Consider the following 19,878-nt stretch of genomic DNA (forward strand, 5'->3'; position numbering starts at 1 on the left):
CCCCTGATCCAGCTTTTCTGGGTGAATCCTTGGGCAGGGGACCCAGTGCCTGTCACTTTAAGGGAAGACAGTCCTGGGTAGCAGCTAATCCAGTGCTCCTTCCCCTTACTGTCCCAGGGGGTGCAGGTCTACTCACTCAGTCCTCTGTATGTGAAGTGGTGGGTTGGTGGCTGCTCTCAGCCTTCTGCTGGGCCGCTCCTTCCCCTTACTGGCCCAGGGGGTGCAGGTCTACTCACTCAGTCCTCTGTATGTGAAGTGGTGGGTTGGTGGCTGCTCTCAGCCTTCTGCTGGGCCGCTCCTTCCCCTTACTGGCCCAGGGGGTGCAGGTCTACTCACTCAGTCCTCTGTATGTGAAGTGGTGGGTTGGTGGCTGCTCTCAGCCTTCTGCTGGGCCGCTCCTTTCCCTTCTTGGTCCAGGGGGTGCAGGTCTACTCACTCAGTCCTCTGTCTGTAAGCTAGTGGGTCAGTGGTCGCTCTCAGGCCTACTGCTGGGCTGCTCCTTCCCCTTACTGGCCCAGGGGGTGCAGGTCTACTCACTCAGTCCTCTGTCTGTGAGCTGGTTGGTCGGTGGCCACTCTCAGGCCTTCTGCTGGGCCGCTCCTTCCCCATTTCGGTCCAGGGGGTGCAGGTCTACTCACTCAGTCCTCTGTCTATGAGCTGGAGGGTCGGTGGCTGCTCTCAGGCCTTCTGCTGGGCTGCTCCTTCCCCTTACTGGCCCAGCGGGTGCAGGTCTACTCACTCAGTCCTCTGTCCATGAGCTGGTGGGTCGGTGGCCGCTCTCAGGCCTTCTGCTGGACCGCTTCTTCCCCTTTATGGTCCAGGGGGTGTAGGTCTACTCACTCAGTCCTCTGTGAGCTGGTGGGTTGGTGGCCGCTCTCAGGCTATTGTCCGCTGACACTCGCCAGTCCATAGAAATCTATGGATGGACCAATCGGGTCCGCCTGAAAAATGGACAACTCACGTGAAAGGGGCCTTAAGGGCTGTCCTGGCCCCTTGCCAAGCCTGCTGTTGGGGATTGGCTGGGATCCCTTGAGAGTGCAAACCAGCCACTCCTTACCCCCTGCTTCAATAATATCCAAAGTTTCACAGCGAGGGGAAGCCTCAGAAAGCTAATCTGCAGAGCTTCTCAGCCCCTGACCACAGTTTGGTCCCTGGCTATTACACCATCAGCTCGTCTAACTGAGAATTAAGCCCCATACACACGATGAGAATATCGGACGAACGATCGCCTGTTTTTTTTTCGCCTGCTAGTTTCACATCGAAAGTGAAAAGATTACTAAAGAAACAAAAATTCTCGTACCAAAGAAAAGAATTTAGAAAGTGATGTCATGTATTGTAATGTACTGATTAAATTAAAATCGTACGATCTGGTATTTTTTGCGCTTGTCCCTTCGGATACTGTCGCACGAATTGTCGTGATCATCTCTTGCAAGCTGTGTACTAACGTTCCGATTATCGGACGATCGGTCTTCGTATGAAAAGTTTTGTATGATTTTCTTATAGTGTATACCTAACATTAGAATCTAGCGCCCCCTAGCGACCGAGGAGGGTGCTACATATGTGTAGGCTATTGATGCATTCATCATGCCTTGGTTTTTGACATACAAAATTTGCTGGTTTCTGTTTTTTGCAGTCACTATTCATGTGTGTTCATTCAGACATAGAAACATAGACCACAGAAAAGTGAGGGCAGAGAAAGATCAAGTGGTCCATCCAGTCTGACCTGATGTAAATATATATATATATATATATATATATATATATATATATATTTATATATAAAAATATATTAAAAAGAATTATACATGGAGATCATATCCCCCCTTATGTATTATACATGGAGATCATATCCCCCCTTATGTATTATACATGGAGATCATATCCCCCTTATGTATTATACATGGAGATCATATCCCCCCTTATGTATTATACATGGAGATCATATCCCCCCTTATGTATTATACATGGAGATCATATCCCCCCTTATGTATTATACATGGAGATCATACCCCCCTTATGTATTATACATGGAGATCATATCCCCCCTTATGTATTATACATGGAGATCATATCCCCCTTATGTATTATACATGGAGATCATATCCCCCCTTATGTATTATACATGGAGATCATATCCCCCCTTATGTATTATACATGGAGATCATATCCCCCTTATGTATTATACATGGAGATCATATCCCCCCTTATGTATTATACATGGAGATCATATCCCCCCTTATGTAATATACATGGAGATCATATATCCCCCTTATGTATTATACATGGAGATCATATCCCCCCTTATGTATTATACATGGAGATCATATCCCCCCTTATGTATTATACATGGAGATCATATCCCCCCCTTATGTATTATACATGGAGATCATATCACCCCTTATGTATTATACATGGAGATCATATCCCCCCTTATGTATTATACATGGAGATCATATCCCCCCTTATGTATTATACATGGAGATCATATCCCCCCTTATGTATTATACATGGAGATCATATCCCCCCCTTATGTATTATACATGGAGATCATATCCCCCCTTATGTATTATACATGGAGATCATATCCCCCCTTATGTATTATACATGGTGATCTTATCCCCTCTTATGTATTATACATGGTGATCATATCCCCCCCCCTTATGTATTATACATGGAGATCATATCCCCCCTTATGTATTATACATGGTGATCATATCCCCCTTATGTATTATACATGGAGATCATATCCCCCCTTATGTATTATACATGGAGATCATATCCCCCCTTATGTATTATACATGGAGATCATATCCCCCCTTATGTATTATACATGGAGATCATATCCCCCCTTATGTATTATACATGGGGACCATATCCCCCCCTTATGTATTATACATGGTGATCATATCCCCCTTATGTATTATACATGGAGCTCATATCCCCCTTATGTATTATACATGGAGATGATATCCCCCCTTATGTATTATACATGGAGATCATATCCCCCCTTATGTATTATACATGGTGATCATATCCCCCCTTATGTATTATACATGGAGATCATATCCCCCCTTATGTATTATACATGGAGATCATATCCCCCCCTTATGTATTATACATGGAGATCATATCCCCCCTTATGTATTATACATGGAGATCATATCCCTCCTTATGTATTATACATGGAGATCATATCCCCCCCTTATGTATTATACATGGAGATCATATCCCCCTTATGTATTATACATGGAGATCATATCCCCCCCTTATGTATTATACATGGAGATCATATCCCCCTTATGTATTATACATGGAGATCATATCCCCCCCTTATGTATTATACATGGAGATCATATCCCCCCTTATGTATTATACATGGAGATCATATCCCCCTTATGTATTATACATGGAGATCATATCCCCCCCTTATGTATTATACATGGAGATCATATCCCCCTTATGTATTATACATGGAGATCATATCCCCCCCTTATGTATTATACATGGAGATCATATCCCCCTTATGTATTATACATGGAGATCATATCCCCCCTTTTGTATTATACCTGGAGATCATATCCCCCCTTATGTATTATACATGGAGATCATACCCCCCTTATGTATTATACATGGAGATCATATCCCTCCCCTTATGTATTATACATGGAGATCATATCCCCCCTTTTGTATTATACCTGGAGATCATATCCCCCCTTATGTATTATACATGGAGATCATACCCCCCTTATGTATTATACATGGAGATCATATCCCTCCCCTTATGTATTATACATGGAGATCATATCCCCCCCTTATGTATTATACATGGGGATCATATCCCCCCCTTATGTATTATACATGGAGATCATATCCCCCTTATGTATTATACATGGTGATCATATCCCCCTTATGTATTATACATGGAGATCATATCCCCCCTTATGTATTATACATGGAGATCATATCCCCCCTTATGTATTATACATGGAGATCATATCCCCCCCTTATGTATTATACATGGAGATCATATCCACCCTTATGTATTATACATGGAGATCGTACCCCCCCTTATGTATTATACATGGAGATCATATCCCCCCCCTTATGTATTATACATGGAGATCATATCCCCCCCTTATGTATTATACCTGGAGATCATACCCCCCTTATGTACTATACATGGAGATCATATCCCCCCTTATGTATTATACATGGAGATCATATCCCCCCTTATGTATTATACATGGAGATCATATCCCCCCTTATGTATTATACATGGAGATCATATCCCCCTTATGTATTATACATGGAGATCATATCCCCCCCTTATGTATTATACATGGAGATCGTACCCCCCCCTTATGTATTATACATGGAGATCATATCCCCCTTATGTATTATACATGGAGATCATATCCCCCTTATGTATTATACATGGAGATCATATCCCCCCTTATGTATTATACATGGAGATCATACCCCCCCTTATGTATTATACATGGAGATCATATCCCCCCCCCTTATGTATTATACATGGAGATCATATCCCCCCCTTATGTATTCTACATGGAGATCATATCCCCCTTACTCACATCCATACATACACATACTAGGGACAACTTAGACAGGAGCCAATTCACCTACCAGCATGTCTTTGGAGTGTGGGAGGAAATTGGAGTACCTGGAGAAAACACACACAAGCACAGGGAGAACATGCAAACTCCAGACAGGTGGTGCTGGGGTTGGGATATGAACCTACGACCTGAGTACTGCCAGGTGGAAGTGCTAACCATTTGGCCACTGTGTTGCCAATATATATATATATATATGTGTGTGATTTTGCGCACCCGTGCCGCCCTGTAGCAGTATTTCCATCATAGGGCGGCGTGGAAGCGGTTAAACGAAAGTCGTCCGATCTGATAAGATTTCCCCAGGGGCGGACTGACCATGTGGAAACTCAGGCACTGCCCGAGGGCCCGGGCTCAGTAGGGGGCCCCATGAGATGCCCCTGGTACCTTTTTCATAGGCTTTTTTGAGTTTGGGCAAGGACACAGGGGCCCCATGATCCCCTATTGCCCGGGGGCCCCATGAGTTGTCAGTCCGCCCCTGGATTTCCCGTCAAACAATTTCGGACGAAAGCCACGTACTAACGGTCAGATTATCCTACGGTCGCTCAGAAATCTGGATTTTTCCCGCGATTTTCTCTCCATGTGGCTTTAGTCTTCTGTTGAGGATATCAGACACACAGAACACAATTCCTTCCACCGCAAGGGTCCCCCCCAGACATGAGGAGCACCCTCCCTACTTACCCCCGACCAGGCAGAGGAGGATGGAGGTCACCTGGAGATCCATGGCGTCTGAGGAGGTGTATGGGGGCGGCGCGCTCCTTCCTGGAGATGATATTAAGTATCTGGGTGTGACTGTTGATGTGACATGAATCCGCTCTTCTCATTATACCCACAAGAGAACAAAGGGCAGGAATACCATCACGCCAGATCATCACACCTCGTATTGCTCCACCACCTCCACCACCTCCACCATTGGTCGGAAAGGGCCCCTTACAAAACTAGGAAAAGGTTCTGAATGTCCAAGATACTAAATAAATAAATAATAATAATAAATGCTATAATAATAATCTAACAACAATAATAATAATAATAATAATATAATGCTAATTTATATATATATATATATATATATATATATATATATTATATAATTATAAATATAATTATAAATCTATAAATAATAAATATATAAATAAATATAATAATAATAATAATAATAAAAATAAATAGGGAAATTTTACTTAGTAGTGATTTGTGAAGCTGAACATCACAAATAATTAAATACACACATAGTGATAGAACAGAAGTATTTGAACCCCCTGCGATTTTGCAAGTTCTCCCACTTCTCCATCATGGAGGGTCTGACATTCACATTGGAGGGGATTCCCACTCTGAGGACAGAATTCAGGAGATCACATTGTATGATTTGTAAAGAATGTATTTGTCTCGCACGGCTGAACAGAAGTATTTGAACACCTAAGAAACAGCAAGAATTCTGGCTCTCAGAGACCTGTTACTGCGCCTTTAAAAAGTCCACCTCTACTCCACTCATTCATCTCACTTAGTAGCACCTGTCTGAGCTCTTTACAGACACCTGTCCACCCCACAGTCAGTCAGACGCCAACTACTACCATGGGCAAGACCAAAGAGCTGTCAAAAGACAACAGAGACAAAATGGTGGACCTCCACAAGGCTGGAAAGGGCTACGGGGCAATTGCCAAGCAGCTTGGTGAAAATAGATCAACTGTTGGAGCAATTGTTAGAAAATGGAAGAGGCTAAAGACGACTGTCAGTTTCCCTCGGACTGGGGCTCCATGCAAGATCTCACCTCGTGGGGTATCACTGATGATAAGAAAGGTGGGGAATCAGCCCAGAACTACAAGGGAGGAGCTGGTCAATGACATGAAGAGAGCTGGGACCACAGTTTCAAAGGTCACTGTCGGTAGAACACTACGCCGTCATGGTTTCCAATCATGCATTGCATGGAAGGTTCCCCTGCTCCAGTCATCACATGTCCAGGCCCGTCTGAAGGTTCCCCTGCTCAAGTCATCACATGTCCAGGCCCGTCTGAAGGTTCCCCAGCTCCAGTCATCACATGTCCAGGCCCGTCTGAAGGTTCCCCTGCTCAAGTCATCACATGTCCAGGCCCGTCTGAAGGTTCCCCTACTCAAGTCATCACATGTCCAGGCCCGTCTGAAGGTTCCCCTGCTCAAGTCATCACATGTCCAGGCCCGTCTGAAGGTTCCCCTGCTCCAGTCATCACATGTCCAGGCCCGTCTGAAGGTTCCCCTGCTCAAGTCATCACATGTCCAGGCCCGTCTGAAGGTTGCCAATGACCATCTGGATGATCCAGAGGAGGCATGGGAGAAAGTCATGTGGTCAGATGAGACCAAAGTAGAACCTTTTGGTCTAAACTGCACTAGTTGTGTTTGGAGACGAGTGTAAGGATGAGTTGCATCCCAAGAACACCATCCCTACTGTGAAGCATGGGGGTGGTAACATCATGCTTTGGGGGTGCTTTTCTGTGAAGGGGACAGGACGACTGCACTGTATTAAGGAGAGGATGAATGGGGCCATTTATTGTGAGATTTTCAGCAACAACCTCCTTCCCTCAGTCAGAGCATTGAAGACGGGTCATGGCTGGGTCTTCCAACATGACAACGACCCGAAGCACACAGCCAGGAGAACCAAGGAGTGGCTCCGTAAGAAGCATATCAAGGTTCTGGAGTGGCCTAGCCAGTCTCCACACCTAAATCCAATAGAACATCTTTGGAGGGAGCTGAAACTCCGTGTTGCTCAGCGACAGCCCCGAAACCTGACAGATCTAGAGGAGATCGGTGTGGAGGAGTCGGCCAAAATCCCTGTTGCAGTGCAAACCTGGCCAAGGACTACAGGAAACGTCTGACCTCTGTAATTGCAGACAAAGGCTTCTGTACCAAATATTAACACGGATCTTCTCAGGGGTTCAAATACTTCTGTTCAGCCGTGCGAGACAAATACATTCTTTACAAATCATACAATGTGATCTCCTGAATTCTGTCCTCAGAGTGGGAATCCCCTGCAATGTGAATGTCAGACCCTCCATGATGGAGAAGTGGGAGAACTTGCAGAATCGCAGGGGGTTCAAATACTTCTGTTCCTCACTCATTTTTAGGATTTGTAATTCTGTCCATCCAGTCCTGAGATTTATACAGCTCTGCCATGCTGTGTGATGACAGAGCTGCATCATGTTCCTTGCAATGCAGCACACCTGACAGACACCTTGTGTTATTTATTATTTATCCTTTTATTTCAGGTACTTATATAGCTCCGTCAATTTACATATATATTGTACATTCACATCAGTCCCCGCCCCCAAGGAGCGTACAATCTAAGGTGACTAACTCACAGTTATTTTTTATTTATTTCAGGTACTTATATATCGCCGTCAATTTATGCCGCACTTTACATATATATTGTACATTCACATCAGTCCCCGCCCCCGAGGAGCATACAATCTAAGGTCCCTAACTCACATTCATACATACACATACTAGGGACAATTTAGACAGGAGCCAATTCACCTACCAGCATGTCTTTGGAGTGTGGGAGGAAACCGGAGTACCCGGAGGAAACCCACACAGGGAGGGAGAACATGCAAACTCCAGGCGGGTGGTGCCGTGGTTAGTTTGTTAGTGGTTGCCAGTCTGAGCTCTGCTGTACAGAAGCTGCAGGAGGCTGACCTTCCCTGGCAGGGTAGGAGACCTCATTTTTCTATGCTGTAATTGGATGAATCTTCATGAGGGAAAAAAAATGATTTTTTTTCCCATAAACCCTCCCACCCACCAAGAAAATCACCCCCTTTTTTTTGCACATTCCCATATGGAAGAAAAATATATTTTCTCAGGCATTTATTGTTCTCTGTATTTATTATTTCTGTAATTATTATTCCCCCTTTTTTTGCATTGATCTTTATTTGTGTACTGTTGTAGTTGCACTTTAATCGCCTTCCGTGGTCCCTCCCCCCTCATTAATCACCTTCCCTGGTCCCTCCCCCCTCATTAATCGCCTTCCCTGGTCCCTCCCCCCTAATTAATCACCTTCCCTGTTCCCTCCCCCCTCATTAATCGCCTTCCCTGGTCCATCCCCCTCATTAATTACCTTCTCTGGTCCCTCCCCCTCATTAATAGCCTTTCCTGGTCCCTCCCCCCTCATTAATCGCCTTCCCTGGTCCCTCCCCCCTCATTAATCGCCTTCCCTGGTCCCTCCCCCCTCATCAATCGCCCTCCTGGGTCCCTCCCCCCTCATCAATCGCCTTCCCTGGTCCCTCCCCCCTCATCAATCGCCTTCCCTGGTCCCTTCCCCCTCATTAATCGCCTTCCCGGGTCCCTCCCCCCTCATTAATCGCCTTCCCTGGTCCCTCCCCCCTCATTAGTTGCCTTCCCTGGTCCCTCCCCCTCATTAATCACCTTCCCTGGTCCCTCCCCCCTCATTAACATACTAACAACATAAACAAAATCTGTTTTCATTACACACCTTATTTTAGATCCAGTGATGTCATCACTAGGTCTCTATGCTTCTCTAAGTGATGAAGGCAGATCATGGCTGTTGGGAGGGGCCAGCAGGAGGCTTCCTGATAAAAAAAATCACAGCACTCGACCTCAGCAGTCCTCTCAAGAGCTCTCAGTCCTAATGCAAGCAGTGGGAGGAGTTATGGAGATATCAAAATGCCTTGATGGGTGAGTGTCAGTCTGGAGAAGTGGGTGTTCTTAGGCATGCTGAATTTACATGGTAACGCCCACGTGTAATTCTGAGCCTGCATGATGGAAAGAACTGAAATCCAATCCGGGGTGGGCAGTGCCAGAGACAGTCAGGCTGGGGAGGAAAGCGCGAGATGATGATGGACGTCCTCCAGCAAAGAAAGGAGCTCTCTCTGACTAGCTGCAGCCTCTAAAGCACATTGTGAGAAGCTCCCAGTGTGCAGAGATATCAGAGGAAGACGCTTCAGTCAAGGGGAGGAGCTGGGACACCTGTACAAGACTGAAGGGGAGGAGCCGGGACACCTGTGCAAGACTGAAGGGGAGGGGCCAGTACACCTGTGCAAGACTGGAAGGGAGGAGCCGGGACACCTGTGCAAGACTGAAGGGGAGTATCTGGTACACCTGTGCAAGACTGAAGGGGAGGAACCTATACACCTGTGCAAGACTGAAAGGGAGGAGCCGGGACACCTGTGCAAGACTGAAGGGGAGGGGCCAGTACACCTGTGCAAGACTGAAGGGGAGTATCTGGTACACCTGTGCAAGACTGAAGGGGAGGAACCTATACACCTGTGCAAGACTGAAAGGGAGGAGCCGGTACACCTGTGCAAGACTGAAGGGGAGTATCTGGTACACCTGTGCAAGACTGAAGGGGAGGAACCTATACGCCTGTGCAAGACTGAAGGGGAGGAGCCGTTACACCTGTGCAAGTCTTAAGGGGAGGAGCTGGTACACCTGTGCAAGACTGAAGGGGAGGGGCTGATAAACCTGTGCAAGACTGAAGGGGAGGAGCCGATAAACCTGTGCAAGACTGAAGGCTGACTGAAGTTCAAGAACAAGACAGACAAAGAAAACATCTCCTGTGTGCCTCAGGCAGAAAGAAAACAAATGAAAGCCTCTGACATCTGCTCCGCTGATACAACAACATTGCCCAACACTTCACTAACAGATCGTTTACTTGGGCAGATCGTCCTCTGATAGAATCCGCAACTAGGAGGATGTGACATGTAACATTCAGTGTCCTGGATTTACTAACACAGGCTGATCACCAATCAGAAGGTTGGAGGGTCTCATCAGAACTGCACAGACCCCAAACAATCCAACCCAGCACTGCACAGACCACAAATAATCCAACCCAGCACTGCACAGACCACAAATAATCCAACCCAGCACTGCACAGACCACAAATAATCCAACCCAGCACTGCACAGACCCCAAACAATCCAACCCAGCACTGCACAGACCCCAAATAACCCAATCCAGTAATGCACAGACTCTAAATAATCCAACCCAATACTGCAAAAACCTGAATAATCTGACCCAGCACTGCGCAGACCTCAAATAACCTGATTCAACTCTGCGCAGACCCTAAATAATCCACCCCAGCGCTGCACAGACCCTAAATAATTTAGCCTAGCACTGCATAGACCCCAAATAATCTGAACGGGCACGGCACAGACCCCAAACAATCTAAGCCAGCTCTGCGCAGACCCTAAATAATCCGACCCAGCACTGTACAGACCCCAAATAATCTGACTGGGCACAACACAGACCCCAAATAATCTGACCCAGCACTGCACAGACCCTAAATAATCCAACCCAACACTGCACAGACCCAAATAATCTGACCCAACACTGCAGAGACCCTAAAGTATCTGACCCTGCACTGCACAGACTCAAAATAATCCAACCCAGCACTGCACAGACCCTAAATAATCCAGCCTAGCACTGCACAGACCCCCAAGCAATCTGACCGTGCACGGCACAGACCCCAAACAATCCAACCTGGCACTGTGCAGACCCTAAATAATCCAGCCCAGCACTACACAGACCCTAAATAATCCAGCCCAGCACTGCACAGACCCCAAATAATATGACTGGGCACAACACAGACCCCAAATAATCTGACCCAGCACTGCACAGACCCAAATAATCTGACCCAGCACTGCACAGACCCCAAATAATCCAACTCAGCACTGCACAGACCCCAAATAATCTGACCCAGCACTACACAGACCCTAAATAATCTGACCCTGCACTGCACAGACTCCAAATAATCAAACCCAGCACTGCACAGACCCTAAATAATCCAGCCTAGCACTGCACAGACCCCAAATAATCTGACGGGGCACAGCACAGACCCCAAACAATCCAACCCAGCACTGTGCAGACCCTAAATAAGCATGCCCAGCACTGCACAGACCCTAAATAATCTGACCCAGCACTGCACAGACCCTAAATAATTTTACCCAGCACTGCACATACCCTAAAAAATGTGGCCCAGCACTGCACAGACAACAAATAATCCAACCCAGCATTGCACAGACTCTAAATAATCTGACCCTGCACTGCACAGACCCCAAATAATCTGACCCAGCACTGCAGAGACCCTAAATAATCTGACCCAGCACTGCACAGACCCCAAATAATCTGACCCAGCACTGCACAGATCCTAAATAATTTTACCCAGCACTGCACATACCCTACAAAATGTGGCCCAGCACTGCACAGACAACAAATAATCCAACCCAGCATTGCACAGACTCTAAATAATCTGACCCTGCACTGCACAGACTTCAAATAATCTATCCCAGCACTGCACAGACCCCAAATGATGCAAGCAGGCACTGCGCAGACCCAACCAATCAGACCTAGCACTTCACAGACGAAAAGTAGACATTCTCAAGAGGAGACAGCTATGACATACAAGGAGGGAAGGAGCTGTGCTAGGGAACTGACTCCTCTGGAGAAGTCAAATTTGGCAGTAAATTCAGTGGCACATTGCAAGTCAATAAAATGCTGCAAGTAAGTAAATACACTGCTAAAAAACAATTGAAAGGAAGACTTTGTAATCAGAGTCTGGCATCAAGTCCATGAAACTCCTGGGATATGGATCTGGTCAGGTAAGTCGCAGAGGGGGTTGTTCATCAGTTTCAGCTGCTTTGGTGTTAATGAAATTAACAACAGGTGCACTAAATGGGCAACAATGAGACCACCCCCAAAACAGGAATGTTGTTACAAGTGGAGGCCACTGACATTTTTTTTTCCTCCTCATCTTTTCTGTTTTTACCTAGTTTTGCATTTGGCTAGGGTCAGTGTCACTACTGGTAGCATGAGGCCATACCTGGACCCTACAGAGGTTGCACAGGCAGTCCAACTCCTCCAGGATGGCACATCAATACCTGCCATTACCAGAAGGTTTGCTGTGTCTCCCAGCACAGTCTCAAGAGCATGGAGGAGATTCCAGGAGACAAGAGCATGAAGGAGATTCCAGGAGACAGGCATGGAGGAGATTCCAGGAGACAAGAGCATGGAGTAGATTCCATGAGACAAGAGCATGAAGGAGATTCCAGGAGACGAGAGCATGGAGGAGATTCTAGGAGACGAGAGCATGGAGGAGATTCTAGGAGACGAGAGCATGGAGGAGATTCCATGAGACAAGAGCATGAAGGAGATTCCAGGAGACGAGAGCATGGAGGAGATTCTAGGAGACGAGAGCATGGAGGAGATTCCAGGAGACGAGAGCATGGAGGAGATTCCAGGAGACGAGAGCACGGAGGAGATTCCAGGAGACGAGAGCACGGAGGAGATTCCAGGAGACAAGAGCATGGAGGAGGTTCCAGGAGACAGGCAGTTCCTCTAGTCTTAGAGGCTCTTAGCATACACCCACTATTCATTTTTAGTTTGTTCTTCACCTTGAAGCTCCACCCACAAGGATTCCACCTCCTCCCTTGCCCCGTTAGTAATGTCACCCCCCCCCCCCCCCCCCCCCGTGTTCACTAGCAAATCATTCTTGATGAGGGCGAACCCCTTGACGGTCGCAAGCCAGTCATGTGAGCTGTCAAACCAGGTTTTTTACAGTCCCACAAACCCAGAAATCCTCCTCATGTATTAATAGTTCAAGTTCTAAATTGTATTCACTAAACTGCAGGCATTTGTGAATATTAGTGGCACACTAAAATGAAAATTCTGATGCCAAAACCAAAAATTCAGGATCCACTTGGCTGAAAACCAAAACCAATTTTTAAAAATAGAATAAAATAGCAATAAAAGTGAGCGCCCTTCTGGGTAAGCAGCTGGACACTCAAGGAAACCAAATAAAACCTTGTGAAAAACGCATAGAAATATGTGCAGCACTAATCAATGAATAAAGGTACAAAAATGTCCCAAATGACTTGAAAACAATAATAACAGTCACTAAATAAATATAAATAGTTCTAGGATATTGTAATTAAACGTCCCGTATTGGATGGGCAGCATATATTATGTCTATGTAGTGTTCCCCTTTAACCATTTCAATACCGGGCAATTTTCCCCCTTCCACCCCAGGCCTTTTTTCAGGTTTCCGAGCTCTCACACTTTGAATGACAATTGCGCGGTCATACAACATTGTACCCAGACAAAAATTTTATTATTTTCTTCACACAACTAGAGCTTTCTTTTGGTGGTATTTAATCACCGCTGGGGTTTTTATTTTTTGCTAAATTAACAAAAAAGTCCGAAAATTTTGAAAAAAAACACGTTTTTCTTTGTTTCTGTTATAAAAGTTTACAAATAAATAATTGTTCTTCATAAATTTAGGCCGAGATGTATTCTGCTACATGTCTTTGGTGAAAATATCCCAAATTAGGATGTATTATTTAGTTTGTAGGAAAGTTATAGAGTTCACAAACTATGGGATAGATCTGAATATTGATCAATCCTGAAGTACTGACAGCCAATCTAATTTCTTGAGGTCCAAGAATGTCAGGACAGTACAGATATCCCCCTGACATTTGGGGGATATCTGTACTGTTCTGACATTTGGGGGATATCTGTACTGTTCTGACATTTGGGGGATATCTGTACTGTCCTGACTAGAGATGAGCGAAGTATTCAAAAATTCGATTCGGCTGATTCGGCGAATTCCAGGAAGAAATTCGATTCGATGCAAATTTATTCGCTACGAAGATGACTTATAAAAAGGGTTTCTAGGCTTCAGAGAGCCTTTAAATTAGTGCAGAACACTGTACCTTTAATTTAAATGCCCTTGGAGATGAGGAAGGAGAAGGAGAAGGAGAAGGATGAGAAGAAGGAGAAGGAGAAGGATGAGAAGAAGGAGAAGGATGAGAAGAAGGAGAAGGAGAAGGATGAGAAGAAGGATGAGAAGAAGGAGAAGGAGAAGGAGAAGGATGAGAAGAAGGAGAAGGATGAGAAGAAGGAGAAGGAGAAGGATGAGAAGAAGGAGAAGGAGAAGGATGAGAGGAAGGAGAAGGAGAAGGATGAGAAGAAGGAGAAGGAGAAGGAGAAGGATGAGAAGAAGGAGAAGGAGAAGGATGAGAAGATGGAGAAGGAGAAGGATGAGAAGAAGGAGAAGGATGAGAAGAAGGAGAAGGATGAGAAGAAGGAGAAGGATGAGAAGAAGGAGAAGGATGAGAAGAAGGAGAAGGAGAAGGATGAGAAGAAGGAGAAGGATGAGAAGAAGGAGAAGGATGAGAAGAAGGATGAGAAGAAGGAGAAGGATGAGAAGAAGGATGAGAAGAAGGAGAAGGATGAGAAGAAGGAGAAGGATGAGAAGAAGGAGAAGGATGAGAAGAAGGAGAAGGAGAAGCAGAAGGAGAAGGATGAGAAGAAGGAGAAGGAGAAGGATGAGAAGATGGAGAAGGAGAAGGATGAGAAGAAGGAGAAGGAGAAGGATGAGAAGAAGGAGAAGGAGAAGGATGAGAAGAAGGAGAAGGATGAGAAGAAGGAGAAGGATGAGAAGAAGGAGAAGGATGAGAAGAAGGATGAGAAGAAGGAGAAGGATGAGAAGAAGGAGAAGGAGAAGGATGAGAAGAAGGAGAAGGATGAGAAGAAGGAGAAGGATGAGAAGAAGGATGAGAAGAAGGATGAGAAGAAGGAGAAGGATGAGAAGAAGGAGAAGGATGAGAAGAAGGATGAGAAGAAGGAGAAGGATGAGAAGAAGGACAGTTCTGTGACAGTTTCTGTCTATTTCTGACAGTTCTGGGACACTCACTCCATACAGCGGTTGAAACATTGTATCTATTTTTTTCCATAAATGACATTCTGCAAATACACTTAGAGGAGCGCTGCAGATACACTTTTTGCCGGCTTGGAATTAATCTTATTTTCATCCTACTTCTTCTTCTTCTTCTTCTTCATCCTCATCCTCAGAAGAAGAAGAGGATGAGGATGAGGATGAAGAAGAAGAAGAAGAAGAAGTAGGATGAAAATAAGAATAATTCCAAGCCGGCAAAAAGTGTATGTGCAGAGTTCCTCTATTTCTGACAGTTCTCTGACAGCTCCTTCACATGTACAGCGGTTGAAACATCTGTATCCTAAATGGAAACTAATAGATACAATGTTTCAACCGCTGTACATGTGAAGGAACTGTCTTAGAAATGTCAGAAATAGCGGAGCTCTCTGCAGAGACACTTTTGCCGGCTGATCGGGAAAATTTCGATTCGCGCACCCGAAGTAGGCAAAATTTCGGATTCGCCGCGAATCGAAAATTTTCTGAAATTCGTATCGAATTCCGGTTCGCCTGGTTCGATTCGCTCATCTCTAGTCCTGACATTTGGGGGATATCTGTACTGTCCTGACATTTGGGGGGATATATGTACTGTCCTGACATTTGGGGGATATCTGTACTGTCCTGACATTTGGGGGATATCTGTACTGTCCTGACATTTGGGGGGATATCTGTACTGTCCTGACATTTGGGGGATATCTGTACTGTTCTGACATTTGGGGGATATCTGTACTGTTCTGACATTTGGGGGATATCTGTCCTGTCCTAACATTTGGGGATATCTGTACTGCTCTGACATTTGGGGGATATCTGTACTGTCCTGACATTTGGGGGATATCTGTCCTGTCCTGACATTTGGGGGATATCTGTCCTGTTCTGACATTTGGGGGATATCTGTACTGTCCTGACATTTGGGGGATATCTGTACTGATCTGACATTTGGGGGATATCTGTCCTGTTCTGACATTTGGGCGATATCTGTACTGTTCTGACATTTGGGGGATATCTGTACTGTCCTGACATTTGGGGGATATCTGTACTGTTCTGACATTTGGGGGATATCTGTACTGTCCTGACATTTGGGGGGATATCTGTACTGTCCTGACATTTGGGGGATATCTGTACTGTTCTGACATTTGGGGGATATCTGTACTGTTCTGACATTTGGGGGATATCTGTCCTGTTCTGACATTTGGGGGATATCTGTACTGTCCTGACATTTGGGGGATATCTGTACTGTCCTGACATTTGGGGGATATCTGTACTGTCCTGACATTTGGGGGGTATCTGTACCGTCCTGACATTTGGGGGATATCTGTACCGTCCTGACATTTGGGGGATATCTGTACCGTCCTGACATTTGGGGGATATCTGTACCGTTCTGACATTTGGGGGATATCTGTACCGTCCTGACATTTGGGGGATATCTGTACCGTCCTGACATTTGGGGGATATCTGTACTGTTCTGACATTCTTGCAGCCATTGAGAAATACTGTAAGAGCTGTGATTGGTCACAGCTTGTCACATGGTACAAGGCTGTTGTGAATAGCCCTGTACCATGTGATCTCTGTGATCATTCACAGATTTCACTAGTAGTGAGCAATGATGTCAGGAAGTGACATCTTGCTTTCTACTCTGCATGTGATCACTGATTAGCCAATCAGTGATCACATGATCGAGACCTCGCAGAGAGGTCCCATCTGACGATCGGTGTTCCGCTGTGTCCGGAGGACAGAGCAGGCACTGTGTCGCAGTGCTGCACGCTCCCAGGGAGCAGGCACAAGCACGGGGCAGGGAGGCCATTTATAAACGGCCACCCGCCCCTGCACTGCCACCGAACATCTGTTTATATACAACGGCCGGCCGGGAAGTGGTTAAAAAAAAACCCCACAATATATATAGCCCAATTTATTTTCTTAAATATGAAAGAGGATGTTACGCCGAGTAAATAGATACCCAACATGTCACGCTTTAAAATTGTGCATGCTCATGGAATGGCGTCAAACTACGGTACTTAATCTCCATGGGTGACGCTTTAAAATTTTCTGCAGGTTACCAGTGTAAAGTTACAGAGGAGGTCTAGTCCTGGAATTATTGCTCTTCCTCTGATGTTTGTGGCGATACCTCACATGTCTGGTTTGAACACCGTTTACATATGTGGGCGTGGCCTACATATGCGTTCACCATTACGCGTGAGCACAGGGGGACGGGGGCGCTTTAAACTTTTTTTTTCTTTTTACATTGTCCCTTTAAAAAAAGTGTTTTAATCACTTTTATTTCTATCACAAAGAATGCATGCATCCCTTGTGATAGAAATAAGCAGTGACAGGTCCTCTTTATGGAGAGATATGGGGTCAATGAGACATAATTAGTGACAGGTCCTCTTTATGGAGAGATATGGGGGGGGGACAATGAGACATAATTAGTGACAGGTCCTCTTTATGGAGAGATATGGGGGGACAATGAGACATAATTAGTGACAGGTCCTCTTTATGGAGAGATATGGGGGGGACAATGAGACATAATTAGTGACAGGTCCTCTTTATGGAGAGATATGGGGTCAATGAGACATAATTAGTGACGGGTCCTCTTTATGGAGAGATATGGGGGGGACAATGAGACATAATTAGTGACAGGTCCTCTTTATGGAGAGATATGGGGGAGACAATGAGACATAATTAGTGACGGGTCCTCTTTATGGAGAGATATGGGGGGACAATGAGACATAATTAGTGACAGGTCCTATTTATGGAGAGATATGGGGGGACAATGAGACATAATTAGTGACAGGTCCTCTTTATGGAGAGATGTGGGATCAATGAGACATAATTAGTGACAGGTCCTCTTTATGGAGAGATATGGGGTCAATGAGACATAATTAGTGACGGGTCCTCTTTATGGAGAGATATGGGGTCAATGAGACATAATTAGTGACAGGTCCTCTTTATGGAGAGATATGGGGGAGACAATGAGACATAATTAGTGACGGGTCCTCTTTATGGAGAGATATGGGGGGACAATGAGACATAATTAGTGACAGGTCCTCTTTATGGAGAGATATGGGGGGACAATGAGACATAATTAGTGACAGGTCCTCTTTATGGAGAGATGTGGGATCAATGAGACATAATTAGTGACAGGTCCTCTTTATGGAGAGATATGGGGGGGACAATGAGACATAATTAGTGACAGGTCCTCTTTATGGAGAGATATGGGGGGGACAATGAGACATCATTAGTGACAGGTCCTCTTTAGGCAGAGATATGGGGGGTCAATGAGACATAATTAGTGACGGGTCCTCTTTATGGAGAGATATGGGGGGTCAATGAGACATAATTAGTGACAGGTCCTATTTATGGAGAGATATGGGGGGACAATGAGACATAATTAGTGACGGGTCCTCTTTATGGAGAGATATGGGGTCAATGAGACATAATTAGTGACAGGTCCTCTTTATGGAGAGATATGGGGGAGACAATGAGACATAATTAGTGACGGGTCCTCTTTATGGAGAGATATGGGGGGTCAATGAGACATAATTAGTGACAGGTCCTCTTTATGGAGACATCAGGGGTAAATAGGACCCCACATCTCTCCTCTGCAATGTAAAGCATTAGATCAAAAAAAATAATTGATCTAGTACTTTGAAAAAAAAATGGCCTCGTTCACAAGGCGCCGGAACCAAAAGTGACATCGCTCCGGTCCTCCAAGGGCATAGAGATGAGTGGAGGCCACCTTTCCTTCACACATCTCTATGCCCTGCGCCGGGATTGTTTGGTGGTTGCTCAGGTAAGGCCGAGAATCACCAAGCGGCGGCGGCTGGCGGCAGCAGTGGCGAGGGGCAGCAGCTGTGAGGGGCAGGGTTATTTCCGGCACCTGTATCGGTGCTTATTTTCACATCGGCCAATAGGGGTGTTTTCGGCCCCTGAAATTTCGGTGCGTCCCTAGTGACTATGCCTTTACATTTTGTACGTTGCATATTATGTTGTCAGGAATGGACTCAGCACTGGTGGTGGGACTCACCTGCCGTGTGGGCTGCAGTACCAGAGCTGGCCAGCGGGTGTTCTCAGCAGCCAGAAGCTCACTTCTGCAATCAGCCAAACCTGGGGCTGATTGCAGAAAGGTGTATATAAGGCATGACCAGGCCTGTGATCTGGGCCTTGGTGTATGTTTTCCCATGAGCCTCTGTACCTGGTATCCTGTGTTCCTGCTTCGTTGCTGACCCTGCTTGATCCTGACCTCTGCTGACCGTCTCCTGTTGAACCCCTGGCTTGCCTGACCATCCTTCTGCCTGATCCCCTGTACCGCGCTGCCCGTGAGTTACTGAACCCAGCTTCTGACCCTGACGATTCTCTGCCTGCTCCTTTGGTACCTTGCTGCCCGCACATTGCTGACCTGGCCCGTCTGACCACGCTAACTACTCTGCCATCCATCCATCCTGCACGGATCCAGCCGTCCCTGCTCACACCTTCTGCCTCTTCACATCAGGCTTTCTACCTGCACATACCTCTGGCGGATCCCTCTACCACTAGCAGGTGTACTCAGGGGCCGCGACCTGGTTCC

At 45.8% G+C, this 19,878-nt stretch overlaps 1 protein-coding gene across 1 annotated transcript in view; it reads right to left on the reverse strand.

Annotated features, from left to right (window-relative positions):
* The window catches only part of LOC149459444 (uncharacterized), a 29,976-nt gene extending 24,624 nt beyond the window's left edge, over positions 1-5,352 (reverse strand). Inside the window, exon 1 of the mRNA XM_089681096.1 lies at positions 5,310-5,352. Within this exon, the coding sequence (XP_089537222.1) occupies positions 5,310-5,352 (43 nt within the window). The remainder of the gene's footprint in view (positions 1-5,309) is intronic.
* Positions 5,353-19,878: the final 14,526 nt, after the last annotated feature.

This window comes from Staurois parvus, unplaced genomic scaffold (genome assembly GCF_062004578.1).
Source record: "Staurois parvus isolate SC_StPar_1 unplaced genomic scaffold, SC_StPar_1.0 ptg000260l, whole genome shotgun sequence".
Taxonomy (NCBI): Eukaryota; Metazoa; Chordata; class Amphibia; order Anura; family Ranidae; genus Staurois; species Staurois parvus.